The sequence below is a fragment of the Etheostoma spectabile genome, chromosome 1 (genome assembly GCF_008692095.1).
Source record: "Etheostoma spectabile isolate EspeVRDwgs_2016 chromosome 1, UIUC_Espe_1.0, whole genome shotgun sequence".
Taxonomy (NCBI): domain Eukaryota; kingdom Metazoa; phylum Chordata; class Actinopteri; order Perciformes; family Percidae; genus Etheostoma; species Etheostoma spectabile.
The window spans coordinates 10614555-10641382 of record NC_045733.1 but is presented as its reverse complement, the minus strand read 5'-3'; the positions used below and the strand labels follow the sequence as shown (position 1 = coordinate 10641382).

Here is a 26828-nt window from a genome sequence, read left to right as displayed (position 1 = left end):
TCTCACCCAGCTACATGCTCCCCCGTGAAAATGTATCATCTCCTGACGTTACAGCCATCCATCCTCTCACCTAGGTGTTAACCCCTAACCTGTTACCCCACATGTTCACCCATAAAGATGCATCCTCTCACCAACATATTTAACCCCAAAGACGCACACTCTTACCTCCATGTTCACCCCTAAAGATGTACACTCCCACCTCCACTCGGCTAGTTTTATGGTGTCCTACGTCACGAATGGATTAGCTAGCTAGCTAGCTGTCAAGTTGCTAACAGCTAGCTAGCTAGCTGTCAAGTTGCTAACAGTAGCTTGAGTGATTTATCTAATTAATAAAAGCCTGTCAAACGTATAACAACACTGGCGACATCAGAAAACAGTTCGGATGTATTTAGCTAACTACCACACACGTTTAGTAACGTGAAGAACATCCTTAATGTTACCTGCTTACGTTAGCCGGTTAGCCGCTAACGTTCGCTGCGAGACTAGCTGCTGATGACGGCCTGGGTGGTGGGTGTCATCCACGGTCACAGAGGGGGAGAGGCAGCGGTGTACGAATTCAACCTTCCTTCTTGTAGATTACGGTAATGTTAAATTATTGGAAACGACGGCTGAAAAGGGGTAGAGCTCCGTGTGACTGATTCGCAGCATAAATAGATGATGCGAAATGTGTGTCCACCTCTCAGCTCGATGAACGGGTGGCTCAGTCAGTTACAACCTGCCTTCACAACATCCTCTTCATCATCATCAGTCTGCAGGGAGTTCCGCATACTAAGACCTAACGGAAGCGACACACAAGCCTGGCGAAAACACGCTCTCCCCCGGGTAACGTTACTTGGTGTGGCTGTGATGGTAGTAGTAGTAGCTAGTTCACTCAATGGTCAGTCGGAACACTTTGTAATATTTTACGGTGTTATCGCCTGACAGGGCCGACTAAAACCTTTTGGGGGCCCACAAAGTCTGATCTGATAGCCCCCCCACCACCCCCCAGCTGTATAATTATTGTGAATACAATTGTACCATTTATAACAATTAATATTACTGAAAGAGAAACAAGCTCTGGCTAGATTAAATATCAATTTTACCTTTGACACTATTAGCTTTAAGAAGGGTGACTTGAGACATGCAGGCTATACTGTTTAAATCCAGCATTCAGCATATTTATATCTGCCCCATAATATATATGTATACATATAATATTTTCACCATCACCATTTTATTAGTCTGGATATGGAAGACCCACAGGATCTAATTGGTTCAGTTCAGTGTTGGTTAAGTGTATGATAACGTGGTAAGATTAGAAGAAGAGCAGTTATTTTGTGTGATTAGTTTTGTTTATTTTAAATAAACGGATTTTCATATTCAAAGTGATTTTCTTTTTTTTCTTGGACAACAAGTTAGTCATTAGCAATTGTTAGTACAAAGACACGCATTTACGCCGATGCCTCGCTTTAATTACCGACCAAAGAAACAAATGGGCGCCAACAGAAAGGGCCCAAGGACGAATAGACAAGTCATGAGGTGGCTTCCAGTGGGCTGCAATCATTCTCTTGGCCACTGAAAGTCCAGCAAAAACAAGTTTTTGAGTTCTAGAGAACCGGAGGGCTGACAGATCATTCAGAATGATACACTGACAGTAACACAGTATCATTCTAGCTGATGGCTTTGCTTCACATAGCCTTCTTCTGATCGTAACAGTACTCACAGGTAACTTTAAGACTTTGATTTTCCTAGAGCTGATCATTGGTTGAGCCTTTGCCATTTTAGCTATTCTTCCATCCATTTGAATGGTAATTGACCGTTTTTCCCCCCACGTCATTCAAGCTTTGGATGCCATTTCAAGGCATTTGAAATCCTTTTGGCTGAGCAGCCTATACTTTTCTGCTCTTATGTATATGTTTTTACCTCTTCAATTAACTTTTAAACCAAAGTCCGCTCTTCCTCAGAGCAATGTCTGGAACGACCCATTTTGCTGAGTATTACAGTGTGAAATGCACTAAAACCTGGCGTTATAACCTAGCATGCACAACATTTGCTTCCTTCCTTCCTTAAATATGGGCCATAATTGACACCTGTTTCTTCACAGAATCAATCACCTCACTAACTGAACACTGCTATTATTTTGAACATGCCCCTTTTAATTATATATTCAATTAGACAGAATGAGCAGCATGCACGTCATGTCTGTTGGTTTTCTATGACTCTAACACTTACTAGTCAATTATTTGCCATGTAGAAATATCACTTCTGCCAAAAAAAATGATTTATGAGGTTAGTGATGTTGGACTGCTATTATTTTTGAACACATCTGTATGTACCGTGAGGTTTTAGTGGGCAGAAAGCGCATAAAGGGCTGTTAATTATCTTCATGTGGTGCATTTTCACAGGGGTGAGATATGTCCTATGAATGAAATTGTTGTGAATCTGCTGGTGGTCTGGATTGTGTGATACTTCTGGTAAGTTAGACCACATTGTGCCAGTCAAGATCGATACTCAGGCCTGGGCAATCCTGTACCCAGATCCTGTCAATAGGAAGGGCAGTGCGGCCAGATATCACCAACAACTAACTAACTATCATGATTATGACCAATTTCATTCTGATCCCATTCTATATGTTCTGTATACTGTGTAGTCCATGAACTCTGAAGATATCTTCAAGGGACAACTTAGACTTATTTTTTTTTTAAAACACACAAAAAACGATCTAACAGTAAGCTCTCTTTGTCAAGTTAGTCAAAGCAACTCTGTGCTTCAATCATTCGTCATGGAAGTCACAAGTCAGTAATAGATGTTTCACTGTCCAGCAAATAAACGGGATGGTGTACCATTTAAATACCAAATTAAATCCTAGTATATGTACCACAACAAGCCCTAATCTATTTAAATCTGTCCGATTTGAGCATCAACACATCTAAAATTGGAGCAGTAAACAAGTGATTGTGATTCCAAACATATCAGCACTACAGCATAGCTTTAATTCATACTGTACATACAAACAAAAGCTCTTCTGGAGTTACGAGTATTAAAATAGGTTTGCATTTCTATACATCAATAATGTTTACAGTGCTTCCTTTGAAGACAGGAATTAAATTAGATCAGAGATGACAATTACAGTATATACAGTACAATGACCTTGATACCTACATAATGAACATAACATGTACCCTAAGAGACAAGGATTTAAGAACCAAAGACGGATGCTCATTGATCATAGTACAGAACACAGTGACAAAATAATGTCGGTTTCAGTAGACCTGGGATTCGATCGGGGCATGGTGGAAAATTCACCCCAATATCAAAGAGGCTACTTTTTAACTTAATGGTTAGTGTTTGGCTAGAGATACGATGCAAGGAGCAAACCAAAAACCAAAAGCAAACTTCACATTTCATTGCAAAGAGACACAAAAGAAACAAGAAAAAAAAATCACTGGTATGGTTTTTAAATGCTGCACACTCACATTAATCTGCTTCTTTTGATATGGATGGGACTGTCAAAAAGAAAGCCATTAAATGCATTAATAAAAGTTAAGACAGATGTAAGAAAATCAATAACAAAAACATTCTTAGAGCATCAATAAAATGTAAATCCAATTTTTAGAGGGAAGGCAAACGGCTTGATACAATACATGGTCAGAAAATGCCAGGTCACCACTGACTTCTGTCTTTATTTGTTCTTGCTAAATGGAAACGTGTGCCTTTGGGAATTCTTTTAGTCCCGGAGCACAATTTGGTTTACTGATATTAAGCTTAAATTAACATTTAATTTAGGCAATTTGTCAATTAGCAATGTAACAATGCAGCTAAAGATGGGAAAGCTACTTGTATAACTCTGAAACAACCAACCAACAATTGGTGGAGCTCACTGAATTTTGCCCATTTACGTTCAGAGTCAACCAGCGTTCACCCAGCTGGGCCAGATGTGCTCATCCACCAGGCAGAGGCAGTCAATTATGGTCTACTGTTCCAATTAGCAATTCAATCTTTAAATCAAAAATGTACTTTATATACATCATAGATTAATTGAAAGGGAAACACAATCAAAGCAGTTAGAGTTGCATAGCAAGTACTGTAGTATTTGATCTGTTAAGACAAGTCAAAAGGTCCGCTGTATTAAAGCCCTAGTTAAACAAAACAAACTGGTTTGACCATCTGGGAGAGCCACAACTGGTCTTTAAACAAAAACATTATTTATATATACAGACATGTTGGTGGATGAAAATAAAAGCCAACCCAAGTCTAACGTTGGAATTCAAATGATCAAAAAACATAAGCGCCATCAACAAGTGCTTTTGCCTACTGGTTATTGTAATTTTCTTCTTTTTTTTAACATCTATGGTTATCCAAGTCTAACGGTGATGTCTGGTCATGGCTACACAGACACCTAATGAAAATACTGCCACTTCAAAAACAGGCTGCAGTGCCAGTATGTTGTCCAGTTTTCAGCCCTCTTAAAGCGACAGGAGCATGAAGAGAAAATAAACTTCACAATTATATTTTTGCATTGACATTTCTTTATCATCCATTTCAAGTTTACACTGCACAGGAGAATGCATGGAAAAACAGCACGAGTATAAACATCAATCTCCGTTATAAAATGTTAATGTTTCTACTCAATTCCTGTTGTTCTCTGCTCCCTGTCAATAGAGATTTTGGTATATATTTTTTTTTCTTAACGAGGCTTTCCAGAATCTGACCAGTTAAAGCTGTTGGTGTTGAGTACCTGTTCAAGGAAGATACTCAGACCATGGTAGATATAGATAGTTTTCCACCTGATATTCCGCTATACATGTCTTCCTCAGTGTCATTCATACAGTATTATCAAAAATAAAAAGTCAAACTCTCTATATGTATGTTACTTTTACATTTCTCACAACTTTAAGTGATAGTGATAAAACAAAAAATCTAAATATGAAAATAACCAAACTGCTTTGTGATGAAATGAAGAAAAGTTCATCTCACAAGCATGACAAATAAGATGTTAATAGAGACAACTGTTTTTCTGTTTTGATTCAGAATACAAGACGGATTTTTATTGATTTTGTAAGGAGGGTCACAGAGATGGTGGCTTGACATACTACCTTTTTTAGACTTAACCTTTGCATGGAATTTGAAGACACATTAGTATCGCCCATTTCAAGGTACCAGTGCTCTGTGTAAAAAGACTGTTTCCTGTGAATGAAGGCACAGTCTGCAGAGTTTTACCTACTTGTGCGTTAGTATGTGATTGTACACTCTATGCACTCCATACATTTTTCTTGTGAAAATAAATATACAAATTACATGAAAGTTGAAAAACATTTGTGGATGAATCTATAAATGACCAAAAGGGTCCCTTATGCACTTGGAAGAAAACTAAGGTAATCTAATAGAAATTAAAAAAGTTCTCCAATTCCCAGAGGTCTACTTCCGTAACTTTACCTGAGCGACTACACAAACCTTTTGATTTCTGCACTTACTCCAAAAAGGAACACACTATTTGTTGCCATATCACAATACACAACACCAACCAGAGGGCCTACCCTTTTACCCTAACATCAATAAAGTGAACAGCAGATGTGCATCTGCTCATGCTTAACTCTGCATCTATTTCCACCTATTGCACGACTGCAACGATCCCTACTCCAACTGAATATGCAGCTGTAATTCTGATGGTTTTTTTAAGCAGTCACAGCCAAGACCAGCTCAGATTATAATCATTTAGAGGAGGAGTATGACACTGCACTAGAAATTGACATAACTTTTAACAAATATTAAATCTAAGAAGACTGGCTAAAGAGCCGGATGCTGGTATTTAATATCGCCACGATCATGTCAGCATCTACACAAAAGTAAGAACAAAAGGCTCAAAGACATTGTTGTTGAAGTTGATGTTTCTCCTTATGAACACAAAACCATTTAGCAGTCTGTTTGAGAGCACTGGGCAATGATGCTCTCCTCCCACAAGAGAAAAAGTCCCTGACCAGATGGGCAGAAAGGAGTCAGTGGTCCTGCAGGATATCTCTCTCAGGCTTCAGAGGGAGTGGTTTGCAGTCACTCATTGACATCCCAGATTTCAGAGAGCAGAGGGGGAAGCTTCTTGTCCTGGAGGCGAAGGGCAAAAACCTGCTCCGAGTGGACGCTGCTTAGTGTACGAAGGCTCACCAACTTCATCAGCATACGGGGAAACATCAAATGATCCTGAGGAAACCATTGAAACTAATTAAAAACATACTACTAGGTGAGTCACTTACAATTAGTAACAGCATTACAGTAAAAAGTTTCTAAACCCTGCCCTAACCCGCCTGGTCTCCAGTTTACTGCCTTCTTCATTTCCTTCCTCCTCCTGTGCACTAATCACAATTTGAATACAAATGATCGGTCTAAGCACGCACTGTGTAGTGTGTTGTAACGTAACGCCACCAAAACAGCAACCCTCTTAAGGTTAGGAATTCAAACATGCCAGTTTGTCATATTTTGTATTATGCTGTTCTTGTCTTTACTAAAATCAAAACTAACCAAAGGGCAGAATACTCTTACAAATCACCAGGGAGCGATTTGACTTTTGGCTAACGTAATAGACGCGCTGTTGATGCTAACTCGCCTTTAGCATACATTACATTCATTACAAATTTAACTTGGGGGGGGAGCGCTCAATCGTTCTAGTCTTTGTTGGGATGCAGGGCCGCCACCCCGCAGCAGACTCGCTGTGGCAGACCGTGGTAAAGTTGGTTTTATATTGGTCGTTATTAGGCACATTTAAACAAATGTATTATGGAGTTTCTCCTTCCAATATAAAACCAACTTTACCACGGTCTGGGACAGCTCGCCCTCGCTCGCTCCGCAGAAAGCTACTGACACTGTTCTTGACGTGATTTTACATCATATTTTGTTTGAATAGGTTGCAAAAAATCAAATACAAATTCAAGCATTTTCAAGCAGTGTATCCAAAATTCAAGCACGTTTCAAACCTTGAAAACACAACATCAAAATTCAAGCATTTTCAAGGATTTTAAGAACCCGTACAAACAACTGCTCCTGCAACAATTCAAGCCCCCCTCCAGCCTGAACAAAAAAATGTAACCTCAGCCCTGAGCCAGGACCTGTTGTGATGACGACAAGCAGGTTTGCTGACATACTGTTGGTCACAAGAGAAGAGGTTGCTTAAACCCCAGGCACTTACATTTGATCTCTTTATCATGATGTAAGAGCGCAACGCGTCCACGTAGGGTTGCTGCAGCCTCTCCACCAGCTCATGATCCTGCACGTTTGGCCGATCTGAACACGTTTACCAAACAAAACAAACAAGACATGTTTTATTTACTTTTATTAAAGATCCGATTTTGTTTTGCTAAAAAGGTGATTCATGCTTTCTTAAAATACAACTGTAAACAGCCAATTTGCCCCTTAAAGAATTGACGGGGGCATCATTAGCTCTCAATACACTTTCACTTTAAAGATGTACTGCATGTGTGGTTTATCAATTCTAACCTGCGGAAAAGATGTTGATGGCAATGAGCAGGGCATATTCTGCTTCGTCCAGGTGTAGGTCATTCATTCCTTTTGAAAACTCAAAGATGGGGTTAATGAACTCAAACTGAAGCCCTGTGGAGGTGAGAGGGGGACAAGAAAAAGAAAAGTCACCTAATAGAAGGAAAGAAGTTAGGGCAATAAATGTTTCTTTTTCTATATATGACATAATAAATATTGTCAAAAATGTAACCAGTGAGTTTCATACTGTGTATCTCATTTCTGATTGTAACTGTCTAGGTGTTAGACAGTTTAGGTATGCTAGGGTGGGGAAAAAAATTCTATTGGCATAGAGGAAGTACGGAAAACTTGGTTCAGCTTTCTCATACTTTCTTTTTTCAAACAGCATGCGAGACAGATTGAAAACAGGCTATTGGCTTAAGTAATATCCAATATTCATATATTCCATAAACATCTGACAGGCAGATATGAGTAAATGCACCTGCTTTGGCAAAATCCTCCTTATTATAGCTGAAGTCCTTCAGAAACGTAATGCTATCGATAGCAGGGTTGTACCGCCGAGATGTCTCTAGCAGCATAATCTGAGGAAGACAAACATATCTTGGTGAGTGGAATACTAATATACAGCCAAACGAAGACGAACCAATATGCGGATATAATCATAAGTTGTCAAAACAATGCAGGAAGCAACTACCTTTTTAAAACAGCAGTACAGTGTTTAGCATTGATATCAAATTAATACATACTACTATATACTATACTAATACTAAATTATTTTGCATATTTCCGAAAGTGCAAATTAAGACCGTACTTCCAAATTTGGAAATGAGCCCATTGGTCAAGCTCTTGCATTTGGTCCATTTGTAACATATTCAAGAACACGTTTGAAATCCAATGTGATGCAGTTACAATACGTTGTATTCATAGAAAAACAAACATCTCAAACTGTAAGCTACAGCCACAAGAAACATGCCGCATGATAAACACATGACAAAACATGACAAACCTCAATGGTTGACGTCTTCAATAGAGCAATCTGGTCCTCCCTCGTGAGCTCCAAGAAACCAGGAAGCTGTTTAGCAAAATCCACAATCTCCTGGACGGACATGATCGCAAGCTCGGTGAAGTGGGCGAACCGCTGCTGACGCACTTCTCGGTTCTGCATGTCCTGACTCTGTGGCCACGGCTGTTGGATGGACACACCAAGACATTAGCTTACTGGTTAGCATGGAGTAGAGATCAGGAACAACCGATTTTGCCATATAGAGTTTATAATTAATGATAATAAATATTTTACTTAATTTTCTATATTGGAAATATTCTCCATGACTCTCAACCTACCTACAAACACCAGCAGATACACAGCAACAACAGTTTGTTTCTATAGTGGCTATATTTGCTCCTGAAGCTACCATGTCCTAGCCGAATACTGGCCACTCAAAGTGAACACCTACCCAAAATGAAGCCCTGTACTTATTAAGGTGAAGATAATGTTATTGTCCTAATTAAATCGTTACTAGCGCAAACCACACAACGGTATGAAGGTACCGTTTTATTTATCTGTCCGTGTCTTTAAGTAGGTCTACTAAAGATAGCCATACGTGGGTGTAATAAAATCACTGGTTTCTATGGGGTTAATATTATATGAGAGACTCTATCCTCAGAGACGCAAACTTACCGTCACTTTTGGTCGGTCAAGGAAAGACCTTTTGTTGCATTGCTTCTGCATGGACACCAGCTTCTCAATCATGTCCTGCTGCTGTGGATCCAGTGCGGCCGTTTCCTGCGGAGGAGTGGGGGTGACCACCGTGGATGTGCGGGCCGTTTCCTCCTCGTGCTGCTTTTTCATCTTCTTCAGTCGGATTTGTTCCTCAGAAAGCACACCTACAGTTTAAAGAGGAACAACTGGGCTCAGTCTTGGAGTTAATAGGGAATTCTGTGTTATGCTCATGATTTTTTCACTCTGCAAAACCACCTTCCAAAATGCAGTGGAATCTACGTTTTCTCTGTCTCTGATTTATTTGGCATATACAGACACTTACACTGCTCCAGCATGCCCGCCTCCCGACACTTGCGCAGGCGACACTGCTGGCACTTGCGGCGCATGTACATGTCCATTTCACAGCGGCCGTTGTTCTTGCAGTTGTACTGGGCACTTTTAATGACGCTGCGTCGAAAGAACCCCTTGCAGCCCTCACAGCTCAACACATTGTAATGGAAACCAGAGGCCTTGTCACCACATACACTGCACACCTCATTGCCCAGCATTTTTGGCGCAGGACCCTTCTTTCTCTTCACTGGCTGACCATCTAGACACATAAACACAAAAAGGGGTGATAAACCATATTAAGAACTTTTAATTTTAGTCTGAATTCTTTGATGCAACCCCTTGTATACTGAGGGTTATTCAACATGTGCTGGAGGCAACACAATGTCTGCATGTCTTCCTTTTATTTACTTAGTACATTTTTTGAGTACTTTGAGGCATCCTGTCTAAACAGATACATCCAGTCCTGTATACAAAACATTTAAGTAAATAAGATATCTGCATATATGTACATTGTGCATTTCAGCTAGAGGTTCATGACCACAACTGCTGTTTATAAAAATGGTCAAAATATGAGCAAGACGTGTCTGAGATTAAAGCCCAGTTTAGAGCAAAGATTTGCAATGAGACAAAAATAGCAGGGAATAGTTCCAGTGGTGTGAACTGGCCGTCTCACGACTCATCTTGTAAACCTGTTTAAACAGCCAATCGGCTCGTAGCAAAGTCAGCTGGTCAAGTCAGCTGGTCCAAATGTGTTTTGGACGAAGGAAAGAGAGGATCTAGTCGTCAATTTGTGTGAGGAACAGCAACATCTGTATGACGCAAATCTTAAAATGTACTTAAATAAGATCAAAAAACAAACTGCCCTTTGTCACATTTTTCTCAAGGTATGTAACTTGGGTGGGAAAATACTAATTGTCCCACCCCTGTGTAATTGGATATATCATGCAGAATAGGGTTATATAGTGTATGTTTTTGGTCAGTTTCTATGGGGTGTAGCTTCCTTGTCTCTAAGAAGCCCAATGTTTACCATCAGCCTTTCCCCTGGTGAAATCCTGTCTCGATAGTTAGTGTTTTCTCTGCTGATTAGAGGGGACAACAACTCCTCAAAACGACAAAACTAATTTGGGACTCAACAGGGAGAAACTGATAAAAGAGGCCTTTGGGTATTCCGTTGAAACACCCATGGATGGCTCCAAATTGTCGACCCTCTTGTTTTTTGTTGTTTTTGCCACTACTAGAAATGCAAATTTAGCTGTAGCTCACTATCACCATCAATATTTTAATACGCTTATTTTCAGAATGGCGATGCGTTCCATAATATCCACCATCCTTTGCACTATGCTTCATAATTAAAATAATATAATTATAAATTTACTCCTGCATTCTTTGCACTACTGTCTCAACTTTGCACTACTGTCTCAACTTATATAACCTATATTGTTTCTGTTTATAGTGTGTACATATTGTGTATATATTGTTTGTTTTGTATGACTAAGCACATTGTGAGCAATACGATCCAATGCAAAATACTCTGCATTATTGTTAATAGATATGCAACAAGACACTCCCACTAAATAGGATTGGTGCTATTTAAGTTTTACTGGGGCCGATTGTTTGGCCTGTGGTTTCGCTTGCAGCTTTCTTGAGAACTATTGTAACCTGAAATATCTTTCAGGAGGCCTGCAAAGCAACAAATCTGTGTACTACTGACTTACTGTGTAACGCTACTTCTTAAGAAAACATTGTACTACGTTTTTCTGACAAAGATATCTTACTGGTTACGATGCAGATCCAGATATTAGTCACAAAACACCACAATAAAAATAGGATTCATTATTATTAATTCAATCATCTAGCATTATATTAGAACTCTATCTTGATCAGATGTGAAGTACATTGTGCTAAAAACAATAATTTGGTCATTTTAGTCAAACTGATTTCACAGTGATATCTCTCATCATTTTCTGATGAAAAACACACTTCATCTCAACTGACTTTAGCAGTATAGATAACAGACAGTCCACTGTCCTGTTATTAGGGGTGGGAAAAAAACCAATACAGTAGTAATGTAATATTAGTAGTATTTTGATGATATCGTATCGGGAGGCGTCTGGTGATTGCCACCCCCACCTGTTATTGCAGACATGTGAACCAAGCACAGACACAACATTGCCTCATTCACTGACTCGTGGAGGTGTGCCGCTGCAGAATGAAACTGCCAATTAGATTAATAACCTTATTAATCTAAGGTGCTGGAGTAGGTCTGGATCGTTTTGGGCCCACTTTAACCCCTAGTTGAATGATTAGGAATACAGCTTACTCCAAGACAGTTTAATTAGTACCTCAGCGGAGGTATTCATTTCCAAACACGTCTAAACTCTCCAACCAAATAAAGGCCTAGATTTCCTAAAAGGACAATGTAATGTTAGTTCTGGAAAGAAACCTTTCAGTTGGGTACTGTGGCTGTTAGGTAAGTACTGTCCTCTCACCTATGCCGGCGGCAGATGAGTCACCTGCAGATGGGTCCAGCTTAATGTCCCCTGGCTCGACCTGCTGAGGGCTACTCATGTCAGTCAGTAAAGGGCCATTATGAGGGGGGGTGGGGAAGTCATCTGGCCGGGAGAGGTCAGCCAGCGACAGCAGGCCGCCATGCTTCATTGTGGTGCTTCCACTGCTCTCCTCAACCAAGCAGTCCAGCTGCAGCTCAGAGGCCCCGTCAAACACCTTACTCTCATCTGATAGAGACAGAAACACATTCAAGACCTCGTTTCAGCTTGTCTTTATCCAAGGTGTCCACAATACATGTTGACGTTCATCAGCCAAAAGCTAGTACACAACAGAAACACACATTTAATATAATGCAATACTTATTGTATAAATACTACTTGTGTGAAGCTTATAAAACTTACTTTTGGCTGAAATTGCTCTTTTGTTTGAGGCTAGAGAAATCAGAGCAGTCATGCAACTTATGGATGCATTTCAGAAAACGGAGTCAGCAGACATCCATGCATGAACTTGGGTTTTATTATAAATCGAAATAAATGATGGAATAAAAAGGCCAATTCTAAAGCATACAACAAGAAAATTGCACAAACTCGCTGGCACAGTGAAACAAAGCTTTACTGAGAGAACTGAACCCTGTCCAGTTTGATCTCATACATTAATAAGACGAATCCAGTGGTTCCTCTTACCATGACCAACATCTGGGATATCAGTCACAGACAACGTGGACATCTTCTGCACAGCAGCTTGTCATTACGAAATCAACTTGTACCTGTGCAATTAAAATAACAATCCTGCTCAATGACGGTGGCAATTTTACAAGTATAACCAACAAAACAGACATACGTAATAAAATGTGAATAAAGGAAAGGGATTTAAGCCTGCTGACACTGTATACATGTACACGTTAAAACAAGGGATGTGGTTATTTTACATCAATGACAGGAAAATCATTATGATCACACACTGTTCTTAGAAAGATCTAAATATGAAAGGTTTCAGAATCAACTAAGATCCTGCCTAAAATGTGTGTACAGGAAAGCCAACTGGCTGTAAAAGCAGAAATGAAAGTTTGTCATGTGCCACATATGGGTGCACTTCAGGAAACTGATTCAGCAGACACACACACATACAGGATTTTGGCTATTGTTAACCAGCCTGTTAGAAGGAATCGGCTGTTTAAAAATATCGGCTTTCTGCAATTTATTGTGAAAAATTAAAATAACTCATTATATATATATGTCATATATATGACTATTATAGCAATTATGGTTGCAATTTCTAAAACTTACTCTCAGGCATTGTCATAAAATATAAGCATTAAATCAAAAGTATTGGAACAAAAACTCACCAGTGAGATAACTCAAAGACTCTGGGGCTGACCCAAATGATTCAAAGCTTTGACCGTTGCCATGGTCATCAAAGTTCAAAACAGTATTTAATTGCTTCATGGTGGTTGTTGTTTTTTTGAAGTTATTACACATGCATTTATTAAAATATATTTAAATATCTCTCACGGAAGCTTCAAAGCCCCAAATATGGTGTTTGAGACAGCAAAAAAAAGTATGAAGTTAGGTCAAGCTCAACACTAAAGAGATGAAAGGAAAATGATGGAACAAGTGTGATTAAATATGATTGTCGCAAGTCACATAACTCGTCAAGTTATGTTCACGAGAGTACAAAAAGAAAAAAACACAATACATGTGAAAAGCCATGATAGCGGTGACAACAGTTATTTTCAAAGCCCCACTGATAAGCTTCTAAATCCCAGAGTAGACTAGTAAGAAGGTCATTGTTGCAGCGGTTCAAGATAAAGCTTTCCCACAAGAGGTAATAATGAAGGTAACATTTGCTTGAGTAAATATGCCTTGGGCTTTGGGCTCACTTTTTCTTTTATATGACTGTGATCATGTAATGTTGGCATATATTACACTCAAATAAGGCAAACAAGTTTTGCCTTATTACATTTTTTTTTTTTTTAAATAGTAGCTTATATTTTTCTACTAAAACCAATTTGACAATTACAAAGCATTTTTGCTACAGATAACATCAGTTGATGCCTAAATAAAAACAAAATTTTGTTACATAGCCTCATTTAGCTCAAATTAATTTACAACAGTGATGCTGTGCCCAGCATAGTGGTGGACTCACCTTACCTCTGAAGTTGATGTCTTATTTATCGTCTATTCATCCGGGCCATGTGAGTCCACAACCTCATTCTGTCGATATTTGAGCGTTGTTATTGGCTGGCGTGATGAGACTTGAGAATGCCAAAGTCCCAATGACTTATTGGGTGGAAGTTTAATGATTTGATATCTTGGAGACAGTGAGTAGGAAAGAAGACGAGTCCTTTTCTACAATGGCCAATGGGAGACAGGATAGAAGACAGAGAGCGTGAGAGAGGGAGGGAGAAAGAGGGAACACAAGAGGTTACAATTGGTCATTTGCATTGCTCTTAAATCCCCACAGGGCTGTGGTGCCCCGGCCTTTTTCCCTTTTGGAGTATTTAAGCAGCACGTTTTACTAAAACAGCCTCATTGCACACAAACACCTAGGGGTGACCCAGTCTGTTCCAGTATTGTATAACCAGTATCGTGGCCCTCTGCCTCAGAATCAGTAAAGGTTACCACTCAAAGCCTTTCTCACAAAAATGTCACACTCCGTATAAAGATAAAATTTACAAAAAACAACATTACAACTTGCTAGACTTGGAACATGTCTAATATTAACATATTGAGAAACCGCAAATCAATAATGTCAACATAGTGGATCATAAGTCTAAGCTTGTTAGATTTCTGTCAAAACAAGATCTGAAATCTGTTTTATGAACAATAGATCTGGTAACTAAATGATATAAAGTTTTATTGGGTGAATTCACATTCTTTGGTTGTAAAACATTTCTACTTTGCTTGTAACTTCATGTCATATGTCATCCCCACACTGAGCTCTCTGCACAAGTCCAATGTCCCCTGCATCTTATCAGCCAGTCACCTTTGACCATGAACATGTTTTCATAGAGTGCTGGAAATGAAATGAATACACCAACAAAATCAATAAAGCAGCTTCTTTCTTCATATTCATACAGCCATCGCTGATACAGTATACCTTAGCATCTTACAGCCAGGACCAGTTCATATATTACACGTCAACTAATCAAACCTCAGTTTGCTCCATGATAAACACTTTTTGAATTTGATTCAATCTGTAATGTCATGAAAGTATCTTGCTGTAAATTAGACTGCATATTATGCAGCAAATATAAATATGAGTGAGATGAGATGAAACTAGTGCTGAAACAATGACTCAATCAGCAACAATTTAGATAAAAATTGACTCATGTAGTCATTTTCAAGGCAGAAATACTAAAAAATGTACTGCTTCCAGCCCCTAAAATGAGAAAAATTGCTGGTGTTCTTAGTCTTCTATGACTGTTTTGGACTTCTGGTTGGACAAAAAAAATAATTCTAATATATGTATTTTTACAAATACCTGCCGTTATAGACTAAACAATGTACCGTTGCAATTCTATTAGCAACTGTGCTGAGGATGTTGACAAAGCCAGCAAAAATTGCAGCAATGTATAAATTGGTCACCGTCAGCAACCATGTTGGTGGGTTACAGAGCGAGTGTGAGAAAGCTGGGCTTAAGTGTACAAATACAGTCAGCATGACTGACTGGGAAATGTCCTTTTCTAAAAGTCTCAGAGGGCAAACGGATGTAACCCTCTCCAGTGAAGCAAAAATGGACACTCAGCAACAACTTGGAGTGAAAAGCAAAGAGTCAGTGCTTTCAGGAGTCACAGGCTCCAAAGCAAAATTAAAATTCCCACACTTAAGGAAGATGTACATTTAGTGATTCAAGGTCTTGCAGACACACTCAGATGTTTTCACTTCTTCTGGAAAGAGAGCTCTGGGTGGAGCTGTCCTGGGAACTATGTGAGGTCAACACCAGACTAATAAAAAAGATAAAGATGCAGGACATACAGGTAACAGATGTCTAAGTGTGTAAGTTACACACCCACACAGAAGACTAATCGGACAAAATAAGTGAAACCACCTGTGTAAGTGGAACAGGGATATTTAGGGGACTTTCAGTTGAATCTCTGTTTTAGACATAAGTAGGCTACGCTGCAGCCACTAATATCTAGCTAGCAAATGACACTAAGTACCAAACTGTCAAGCTAGTTTAGCTAGTAACGCTAGTTAACGTTAGCATCAGGGGATAACTTAGCGACGGTAACGTTAGTTAAGCCAGTGTTCGTTAATTGTCATGTAATGATAAAACTGAAAAGAGCATGTGGCAATTTAAAACCAACATATTTGACAAGGTTCTTGTTGATACTGATGATACTTGCTGGCAGTTTAAACACAGACTTTCGGCTAACATTAGCTAGCCATGTTGGTTTGTGTTGTCAGTTAACGTTAACAAGCTAGCTAGCTAGCGTTACATGTCGGAGTGTAAACATTAGCTTGCGTTAACCATATTTTAATGTAATGTTACCATTGGTTAACGTTAACTTGCTAGCCTTCAAACATTGTTTGGAAGAAACTGGATGTTTGTGAGATTAGCTTCACAGGCAATCCAAACAAGGCCAATCGCCTTAGTTAGCCTAACGCACTCCAAAAGCAACTCCCTTTTTTAACAGGTTCAACTTCACATTAGCTAGCTTCACATCACGGCTACCACAGAGAAGAAGAAGACATTAATTGCCATCACACATGACAAAACGCAAAATGTGTTGACTTGCCAGTGACTTGACGAGTGTTCAACTAGTTGTTAGTTGGGGTATGCCGCTCCGTCCGTTTGTGGTTGTTGACAGCCGCTTTGACAACCGAACTTAGCATGTTAGCTTGCTAGCAAGCGTAATCATCATGTGATTCCGCCTCAGCGGCTCGGCTGCTGGGTGGGCTGGCGCAGCAGGAAACACATTTCATCAGGCTCGGAGTCACCACCACAAAAGGGGGTTTACTGCCCAGTGTTCAGTCTTACAGGCAGCTGGCAGTGGTGCAATTTTGGAAAAAACAGACCAAAAGAGATGCATTTGAAAGATAATAAACTTGTACTAAACATTTGCCGATTATAAGATTTATAGATGTGTCACATTAGAAAGGAATCTAGTGATGGGGGAATGAAGCGTCATGAAGGTTTGGGGCTTTCTTTCTATTTATGCCAAAAAAATTCGAAGCTTTGGTATGAGGCTTCAAACACAGCTAGTGACATCTGGTGGCTTGCTAAACGTATAGCAGCCATGAATGTTTTGCAGTTTAATTACGAAATTAATTAATTATTTATTTAAGTTATTTAATACCGGGCCGAACCATTACAACGTCTCTCCGATTTGAATAGTTTATCTCATAAATGCAACAAAGAAGTCGATTGCGGGTGCCCGGATAGCTCAGTTGGTAGAGCGGGCGCACATATTGAGGCTCATTCCGTGACGGAGTGGGCACGGGTTCGACCTCAACCTGCGGCCCTTTGCTGCATGTCATTCCCCCTTTCATTTCTTCAGCTGTCCTGTTAATGAAGGCCTAAACATGGCCAGAAAAAATGATTATATTATTATTATTTTACAATAATTAAGTGGCATGTTATTAAATCTGTGATACTTTTGATCAGAAGTGCTGCATTAAATGTAGATGGCAACGTTACAGTATTTTTTTTAATGCATTATCCAAAAAGCTTGCACATTATTGGCAAAAAAAAAAACGTAATGCTCAGTGTCATTGTGGGCTCACATGTTTTAACTTCATTGCTATATATGAGGCATTTCATATGAATTGCAATCATAATGTGATGGGACTGGATTGGACGATATTCATTAAATTAGATTTATCAGTTGTTCTATTAAGCATTAGCATAGTTTAGCAGCAAAACTTATCAAACAATTAAACTGATAAATGATTGGGCACACATCGATTAGTGTCATACAGTGGTGTAAAAAGGTGTTTGCCCTCTTCCTGATTTCTTTTTTATTTTGCATGTTTGTCACACTTAATGTTTCAGATCAAAACACATTTAAATATTAGTCACTCAAAGTTAACTCAAAATGCAGTTTTTAAATGAAGTTATTTTTAAGGGAAAACAAAATCCAAACCTACATGGCCCTGTGTGAAGAAGTGATTGCCCCCTAAACCAAACCTAATCACTGGTTGGGCCACCCTTAGCAGCAACAACTGCACTCAAGCGTTCGCGATAGCTGTCACTACCCGATGTGAGGCGAGTGCAGATGTGAGTTGCGCATGCGTCACTTTGCGACAAGTAGCCTACAAGATGCTAACGAGATACTTCTATAATGTCAATACAGTAAAGATGGACCTACATAAGAATTTGGTTCACTGCTGGCTACAAGTTAGCATCAAACACAACAAAGGCTGTCGATTGAATGGCGTTTTGAGCTAACGTTAGCAGTCAAACAATCATACATGGCTAAAATGTTTTTGAAATGATTTCCATCTTCTGTTATTGTTTGTAATGATAAAAGTTTATTATTTTAAGGATTTCACAGTATGACATGTTATGCCGTAAACCGTTGAAATCTGAGCATGTGCGACTCACATCTGCACTCGACTCACTTAGTGACAATAACTTGCAATAGACCTTTTTCACAGCAGACATTTTTGACTAGTCATAGTAGAATAAGCACAGCTGAAATTGTTTCCATCACATGTCCCAGTAAGCTATTTCAGTAAGTCAACATGCACAATACCAGGGCCTCTCCTACGTGGAATGCAGCCATCATTAATGGTTTTGAATACACATGCTTTTCCTACAACGACATGTCAACATGTCTGCCGTGAAAAAGTCTTTTACAGCGCTGTGGAGGAATTTTGGGCCCACTCGTCTTTGCAGAATTGTTGTAATTCAGCCACATTGGAGGGTTTGAGCATGAACTGCCTTTTTAAGGTCATGCCACAGCAACTCAATAGGATTCAGGTCAGAACTTGGACTAGGCCACTCCAAAGTCTTCATATAGTTTTTCTTCAGCCGTTCAGAGGTGGACTTGCTGATGTGTTTTGGATCATTGTTCTGCTGCAAAACCCAAGTTTGCTTCAGCTTGAGGTCCCGAATAGATGGCCGGACATTCTCCTTCTGGATATTTTGGTAGACAGAATTCATGGTTCCATTTATCACAGTCTACCAGGTCCTGAAGCATCAAAACAGCCCCAGACCATCACACTATCACCACCACCATATTTTACTGTTTGGATATAGGATGTTCTTTTTCTGAAATGCGGTGTTAATTTTACACCAGATGTAATGGGACACACACCTTCCAGAATGTTCAACTTTTGTCTTTTCAATCCACAGAGTATTTTCCTAAAAGTCTTAATTTTCAAGATGTTTTTTGGCAAAAATGAGACAAGCCTTAATGTTCTTTTTTGCCCAGCAGGGGTTCTCGTCTTGGAACTATGCCATGCAGGCCCTTTTTGCCCACTCTCTTTCCTATGGTAGAGTCATGTACACTGACCTTTACTGGGGCATTTGAGGCCTGCAGTTCTTAAGATGTTGTGGGGTCTTTTGTGACCTCTTTGATGAGTCGTCCCTGCGCTCTTGGGGAAATTTTGGTTGGCAAACCATTCCTGGAAAGGTTCCATGTTTTTGACATTTGTGGATAATTGGCGGGGAGATGATGGTGCAGTGGATATAATACATGCCTTTGGTGTGGGAGACCCGGGATGGACTCCCACCGCGATACCTCTATCCAATGTGTCCCTGAGCAAGACACTTAACCCCTAATTGCTGTGCAGTGGACAGTGTGCAACCTCTGACATACTGTATATTGTCAGTCATTAAAGTGTCAACTAAATGAAATGTAATGCAATGTAATGGATAATGGCTCTCGGTGTTTCACAGGAAGCTTTAGAAATGGCTTTATAACCTTTTCTAGACTGATAAAGCTAATGCTACGTTTACACGTGGCCGGCTATTTTCATAAACGGACATTTAAAGCTCTCCGTTTAAAAAAAAAAAATCATGCACAGTTGTCCGTTTTCAGAAAAGTGTATGATATACATACACACTACCGTTCAAAAGTTTGGGGTCACCCTAACAATTTTGTGTTTTCCTGAAAAGTCACACTTATTCACCACCATACGTTGTGAAATGAATAGAAAATAGAGTCAAGACATTGACAAGGTTAGAAATAATGATTTGTATTTGAAATAAGATTTTTTTACATCAAACTTTGCTTTCGTCAAAGAATCCTCCATTTGCAGCAATTACAGCATTGCAGACCTTTGGCATTCTAGCTGTTAATTTGTTGAGGTAATCTGGAGAAATTGCACCCCACGCTTCCAGAAGCAGCTCCCACAAGTTGGATTGGTTGGATGGGCACTTCTTGCGTACCATACGGTCAAGCTGCTCCCACAACAGCTCAATGGGGTTCAGATCTGGTGACTGCCTGGCCCCTCCATTACCGATAGAATACCAGCTGCTGCTTCTGCTCTAAATAGTTCTTGCACAATTTGGAGGTGTGTTTAGGGTCATTGTCCTGTTGTAGGAGGAAATTGGCTCCAATCAAGCGCTGTCCACTGGGTATGGCATGGCGTTGCAAAATGGAGTGATAGCCTTCCTTATTCAGAATCCCTTTCACCCTGTACAAATCTCCCACCTTACCAGCACCAAAGCCACCCCAGACCATCATATTACCTCCACCATGCTTAACAGATGGCGTCAGGCATTCTTCCAGCATCTTTTCATTTGTTCTGCGTCTCACAAACGTTCTTCTTTGTGATCCAAACACCTCAAACTTGGATTCATCCGTCCACAACACTTTTTTCCAGTCTTCCTCTGTCCAATGTCTGTGTTCTTTTGCCCATCTTAATCTTTTTCTTTTATTGGCCAGTCTCAGATATGGCTTTTTCTTTGCCTCTCTGCCCTGAAGCCCAGAATCCCGCAGCCGCCTCTTCACTGTAGATGTTGACACTGGTGTTTTGCGGGTACTATTTAATGAAGATGCCAGTTGGGGACCTGTGAGGCGTCTGTTTCTCAAACTAGAGACTCTAATGTACTTATCTTCTTGCTCAGTTGTGCAACGCGGCCTCCCACTTCTTTTTCTACTCTGGTTAGAGCCTGTTTGTGCTGTCCTCTGAAGGGAGTAGTACACACCGTTGTAGGAAATCTTCAATTTCTTAGCAATGTCTCGCATGGAATAGCCTCCATTTCTAAGGACAAGAATAGACTGTCGAGTTTCAGATGAAAGTTCTCTTTTTCTGGCCATTTTGAGTGTTAAATTGACCCCACAAATGTGATGCTCCAGAAACTCAATCTGCTCAAAGGAAGGTCAGTTTTGTAGCTTCTGTAACGATCTAAACTGTTTTCAGATGTGTGAACATGATTGCACAAGGGTTTTCTAATCATCAATTAGCCTTCTGAGCCAATGAGCAAACACGTTGTACCATTAGAACACTGGAGTGATAGTTGCTTGAAAGGGGCCTCTATACACCTATGTAGATATTGCACCAAAAACCAGACATTTGCAGCTAGAATAGTCATTTACCACATTAGCAATGTATAGAGTGTATTTCTTCAAAGTTAAGACTAGTTTAAAGTTATCTTCATTGAAAAGTACAGTGATTTTCCTTCAAAAATAAGGACAATTCAATGTGACCCCAAACTTTTGAACGGTACTGTATATATATATATATATATATATATATATATATATATATATATATATATATATATACACCTGTAAGTATCAGTGTAAAGAGAAGCTCAAGCCCACATTAGCCAATCAACATTTTACATGCAAACAAAGTTTTCCAAAATCTCCACTCTGGCCTCAGGTTTTCAAAAAGAATCGTTTAAAAAAGTCAGTTCACCATTTGCATGTAAATTAAATATAAATGAAGTTAATGAAGGGCACAAACAAAGGGAAATGTCTCTCTTTTTCAAAGAACATGTACGTGTAAAAAGGGCCTAAAAGGGTAAAAAGTAGCCTATTGTCAGCAAAATGCAATCAAAAAAGTAGAAGTACAAAAAATAATGTCTTAGTGGATTATTAGTTTCATATATTTGGTAGTTTCATCTACAACAATGTATCAATCATATACATTATTTTAATGTTCTGTATATTTTAATGTTCTGTATAGGGCTGCACGATTATGGCCAAAATGATAATCACGATTATTTAAATCAAAATTTTGATCGGGATTATTCTCACGATTATTTGTTGATTTTACCCAAAACTAATTTTATTGTCACATAGGCTATTTATAACTGGAGAGGGAGTGTGATGGACGCTACTCAGAGAGAGACGGCTGATCATTATGAACGGGTCCAGCACGGGTCGAACGGCGGGAACACACGTCGTGTGTATGAAACGTCTGTATCTTCACTGCGCTGCATTTTTATGAACTATGATATTCTGGCCATGGGTAACATCACTGGTCCAGGTCCAGGTCCAGCAGCTCCGTCTCACGCTGTTACTCTACCAACTGAAGTTAGCTGCATTCAATAACTTCTTCTGTGTTCTTTGCCGTGGCCGCCGCGATAGCAGAGTTACCCGCGGAAACACTGGTACAAATACAGGTTTGACCCTCATATGTAACAATATACAGCTGTGTTAATGAAAAATTAAAACTGTAGACAAATGTCAGAAGTGTGGACCGGCGCTGTGTGGCGGGGCGCGGAGTAAGAGGAGAGAGGAGAGGAGAGATCCCACACAGGCACGGCTTTACAGACGAAATGGGTCATGTAACGGAAAATTAAACCATATCCCTATAAACAGCATTGCAGCGGATGCGAGGACATTAGCACCGGTGCGTCCTAGAGGAGCTAACAGCTAACAGACGCTCCTAGCTAACAGCTAACAGACGATATTAGCTAACAGCTAACAGACGCTACTAGCACCGACTAGCACTGCTCACTGCTGTTGTCTGAAAAACAACAGACGGGACAAAATGTTGCGTTTACTGGTAAACCTTGAGACCGACGTATAACCTTCTGCTTTCTGTTGAGTTTTCCTCCCGTTACTCTGTCCTCTGGGACCGTCTACATCTAGAAACTAAGCTGCACGGGGTGCAGGGAACTACTCTGACTGGCTCATGATCAGACAGCGGTTAACGGAGCGGAGATGGGCTATGCAAAAAACCCAGAGCGTTCTATGAAATTACGTTTTTTTAAAAATAATCGCTCGATCACGCAAATTTGATCGTGGGAAGTCAAAATTGTGATCGCGATTAAAATTTGATTAATTGTGCAGCCCTAGTTCTGTATATGTATGGGGTACAGTCCCCTCCCTTCTGTGCTTCTGCGCACTAACCCCACACCCCCACCCCCACATGCTTCTTGTCGGTTATTGGCTGGAACACTGTTTGTGAATGCTTCGTGGTGCAGGTGGGCCCAGTTTGTTTTGGTTGGCGTTTGTAGACCGAGACTGCATTTTTTATCAAGGGGGTAAGCCTCTCCTCTCTAAGCGTAGCTCCTATTGCGCCATTTTAATGCTACAAAGCTATCACCCGTTGTTAGCATTCCATTGACTGCCATTCATTTTGAGGTCACTTTGACAGCGAATAACTTTACATCTGAAGCTTTTAAAGACTATTTGTGCATTGTTTATTTCTAAAGAAACACAACTTGCTGTTGTATAGTCGACAAATCACTGTATAGTACAGGGTAAGCTTGCAGACAGTTTCGACTTATAATAGCTGTTTAGGTTTAATTACTAACGTTAACTAGCATGTCAGTTAGCAGTAATTAGCCTGTACCTATGTTATCTCCTAACATAGAGTGTACCCACGCTCTCCGTCTCTGCTGATTGGGAATTATTGAGATTTCTCTTGCACAGCTACCAGAAGACTTACAACTTTCAGACAGGTTGCCCAGGTCACGTCTACGTCGTCAAGCTCAGTTGGAGGCTGCGCAGTAACGCCAGCCATTACCGGAAAAGTGCTTCTAATATCCTTCACTGGTCTCTGGCCAGAACAACAGGATCTGTTGGTCCAATTTTGTAGTTGTCTATTTTTTTTACAGTGTGTTCAGGGGACAGGCAGTTAGCAGTTAGTGAGGAGATGTTTGGTAAATGTTCAGCCTAAAACAGGCATATTGCTTGACATCGCTTAAAGCACTTTTAAAAATAATAATTTAAAAAAATTATATAGCGCTTTGCGTGGTACTCAAAGACACTTTACAGTATAACCAGCATATATAGTATATATATAAAAACAGACACGCAATAAATCCAAGCTTTAGGCTACTCTTTTTTTTTATATGAAATTACTCAAACTGATTAATCAATTATCAAAATAGTGGAGGAGGATTTTAACAGATGTTGCTTGCTCTGGAGGGAACTACTAGAACTGTTGGGTCCTTGTAAATTCTGGAGTGTGGTCTAGACCTACTCTATCTGTAAAGTGTCTCAAGATAACTCTTGTTATGAATTGATACTATAAATACAAATGAAATTGAATTAAAGTTAAAGGGGTGATAGAATGGTTGTATGGAGTATATCACGCTGTTCCTTGAGGTCTTCTGATAGGGTATGTAACATTTGTTGGGCTGAAAATGTTGCTTTTGCTGTTCTTTTGGCCCTCACACCACCCTGCTAAATTGACCTGGCTTGAAACGAGAGGTGTTCTGCCTTATATGGTCTGCTCATGAATATTTAAATAAGCTGCGCGCTGATTGGTTGTTGTGCAACGAGCTTTGGTGCTGCTGACAGAGCAACAGAAGAAGAAGATGGAGACTTTAGCTGTTGAACGGTATCTGTTTGAGCCTGAATCAGAGGAAGGATCTGATGTAGAGGAGCCACTTGCCAGTAGATTGGAAATGACTCTTCACACTGGTAAGTTTGGTCATTTAGCATTTTCAACACCCAACATTTGCCGTCCGTTGTTACACTAGTGTAATACTCACACGTCAGTGTTGTAGCCTAAGAATAACTTTGTATTAGCCTTGTTTTTAGTATCGTAAGCAACATAAGTTAATGTGCACACGGACAAATATTTTACTACTTTCGCAGTTTCAGTCAAGATGTCTAGTTCATAGAGCTGCTCACAACGACAGTCTCTGATTGTGATTATGAGTTACGTAAATTATTTAACACGTAGTAGTCATATGTTATCTTACAACAGGACGTCCATTTAGCTGGACAGGAGACTACTATTTCTGTTTGTATGCTACGTCTAAAGCATTACTACTCTCGCCTGTGTCAGTAGGTCAAATGTTATCTTGGAACTACTATCCTGCTGATTAGATCAGCTGACTTTGAGATTATTACCTTAACATGTAGTAATATGTAAAATTACAACTACGGTACATACATCTTACCTTGGCAGGTGTTCTTGTTGAAACTGTGCACAAATGCCCCAGGAGAGAGAAAATATGTTGCCAATAAATACCTCAGGTAACTAAAACTAGATTCATTAACTCAAGCTACTTTATGCTTCCTGCTCATTCAACATTATGAAATAACAACAAGCTCCTTGTTTGTTTTTACAGGTCATGAGAAGAATGACCCAGGTTCCTGAGGAGATAACCTGTCGACTCACCATCCTGGCCTTCATCCGGTGTGCCTCAATATATATTCTTTGCAAAATGCAATGAATATTTACAGAGTTGACCATGGCCAGTTGAAAATCAGAGGGATGGAAAGGTGAGGCCAATGTGATACCACTGTTAGCAGTTCGATAACAATACCCATTGATTATTGGTTCAGCATTATTACAAAAACACAGAATTATCAAGACAACAAAATGAAAAACTTTATTTAGTTTAAAAACAATCATCATTACTCTGAAATCTAAAAGATAAAAAATGTGGTTGTCCACTACACCCTGTTCTCTTTGCAGGCAATGCAGACCCAGGGCCTGGAGGACTTGGTGAGCTGGTGCTGGGTTTTCTTGATAGAAGTGTCCGTGTCGTGACCCCTCGTGTCGTGCTGCGTATACGGAGGGAGTTTCTGGAGGCTTCAGGGCAGTATGTCGGGTTGGGTGTCTGTCGAGCTGAGCACACAGGTCCTGGGGCACAGGAATCTGCCGGACTGCTTCCAGATAAGGAAGGGGGTCATGGATGATCTACTTGAACACCAGTCTCATCCGGTCTAAGACATAGCCTGTTGTGTGTGAAAAGTAATTTTTTAGCACCTATACCATTGCACATTCAGATTTGTTGTTTGAAGTGTGTGAAAAGTTATGTTTAGTGCCTATATGATGCACATTTTTATTTTTTGTTTGTAATAAAAAAAAATATTTAAACTTACAAATTGTTGGCTCTGTCTTCACTTCTTTGACGGTGTAACCTCCCCTTTTGGCCTTTGGGAACAGACGTCTGGACATTAGTTTCCTCTTGGCTGTCTTCCGTTGTGGCTGCAAGATACAACCTGAAACAAAAAACAAATTTTGTAACATAACTGTATTACCTTTTACACACAACAAGCAAAATACTCCAGTTAACTCATAGCAAAAGCAGTTGCTAAACCTCTAAGCTGTGCCAAAGCTGTACTCTAACCAGTGTTGGTACAAATGCCTTACAGTTGGAGCAGCTTAAATCTGAAATGATTTACATTTAGACGGCCGGCAATTAGGCCTGATGTCTTTAGAGTATTGCTCATGTCTCACTCCTTCACTGAACAAAACCAGTTTCTGCAGACAATTTGTCCCCCATTCACATTTGCCTTTTCTAAAGACTTGTTTTGTTGAATGACGACGTTCATAGGGAGTGTACATGCCTGCAAAAGGCATCTTCAACACAGTCTAGCATTCAGTCATACCTGTTGTATACAAAAACATTCCTGCCTATTGTCCAAATTATTTTCACCAGCCTCCCCAACAAAAGGAAATGCAATTGATTGAGATCAGACCAATCAGTG

General features: G+C 39.8%; 2 protein-coding genes across 37 annotated transcripts in view; both read right to left on the bottom strand.

Annotated features, from left to right (window-relative positions):
* The window catches only part of madd (MAP-kinase activating death domain), a 62172-nt gene extending 61340 nt beyond the window's left edge, over window positions 1-832 (bottom strand). For 12 of the 35 annotated variants that reach the window (XM_032519499.1, XM_032519530.1, XM_032519454.1 and 9 more), the window contains exon 1: window positions 441-830. The gene's annotated coding sequence lies outside the window, so the exon portion shown is untranslated. Of the gene's footprint in view, window positions 1-440 lie in introns of all 35 variants that reach the window. The other 23 variants (XM_032519387.1, XM_032519372.1, XM_032519423.1 and 20 more) reach the window with 5 other exon arrangements.
* Window positions 833-4438: 3606 nt separating this feature from the next.
* nr1h3 (nuclear receptor subfamily 1, group H, member 3) lies at window positions 4439-14370 on the bottom strand. Of its 2 annotated transcripts, none has more exons than XM_032519650.1 (10): window positions 14173-14370; window positions 12706-12788; window positions 12004-12249; window positions 9507-9773; window positions 9143-9348; window positions 8471-8650; window positions 7946-8045; window positions 7465-7578; window positions 7157-7251; window positions 4439-6174 (listed from the first exon to the last, which is right to left on the bottom strand). In XM_032519650.1, exons 2-10 carry the CDS (start codon window positions 12746-12748, stop codon window positions 6028-6030), a joined length of 1398 nt encoding a protein of 465 aa, XP_032375541.1. In that variant the 5' UTR covers window positions 12749-12788; window positions 14173-14370; the 3' UTR covers window positions 4439-6027. The 2 variants fall into 2 exon arrangements, with proteins under 2 accessions (XP_032375541.1, XP_032375548.1); XM_032519657.1 differs by having other exon boundaries at window positions 14168-14357.
* Window positions 14371-26828: the final 12458 nt, after the last annotated feature.

Bases quoted from the DNA above. Each gene is read 5' to 3' on its own strand.
- nr1h3 (XM_032519650.1), bottom strand. From the start codon at position 12,748: ATGTCCACGTTGTCTGTGACTGATATCCCAGATGTTGGTCATG. The intron at 12,250-12,705 runs GTAAGAGGAACC...TGTCTCTATCAG, and splicing joins TATCCCAGATGTTGGTCATG to ATGAGAGTAAGGTGTTTGAC. The intron at 8,651-9,142 runs GTAAGTTTGCGT...TCCATCCAACAG, and splicing joins TTGACCGACCAAAAGTGACG to CCGTGGCCACAGAGTCAGGA.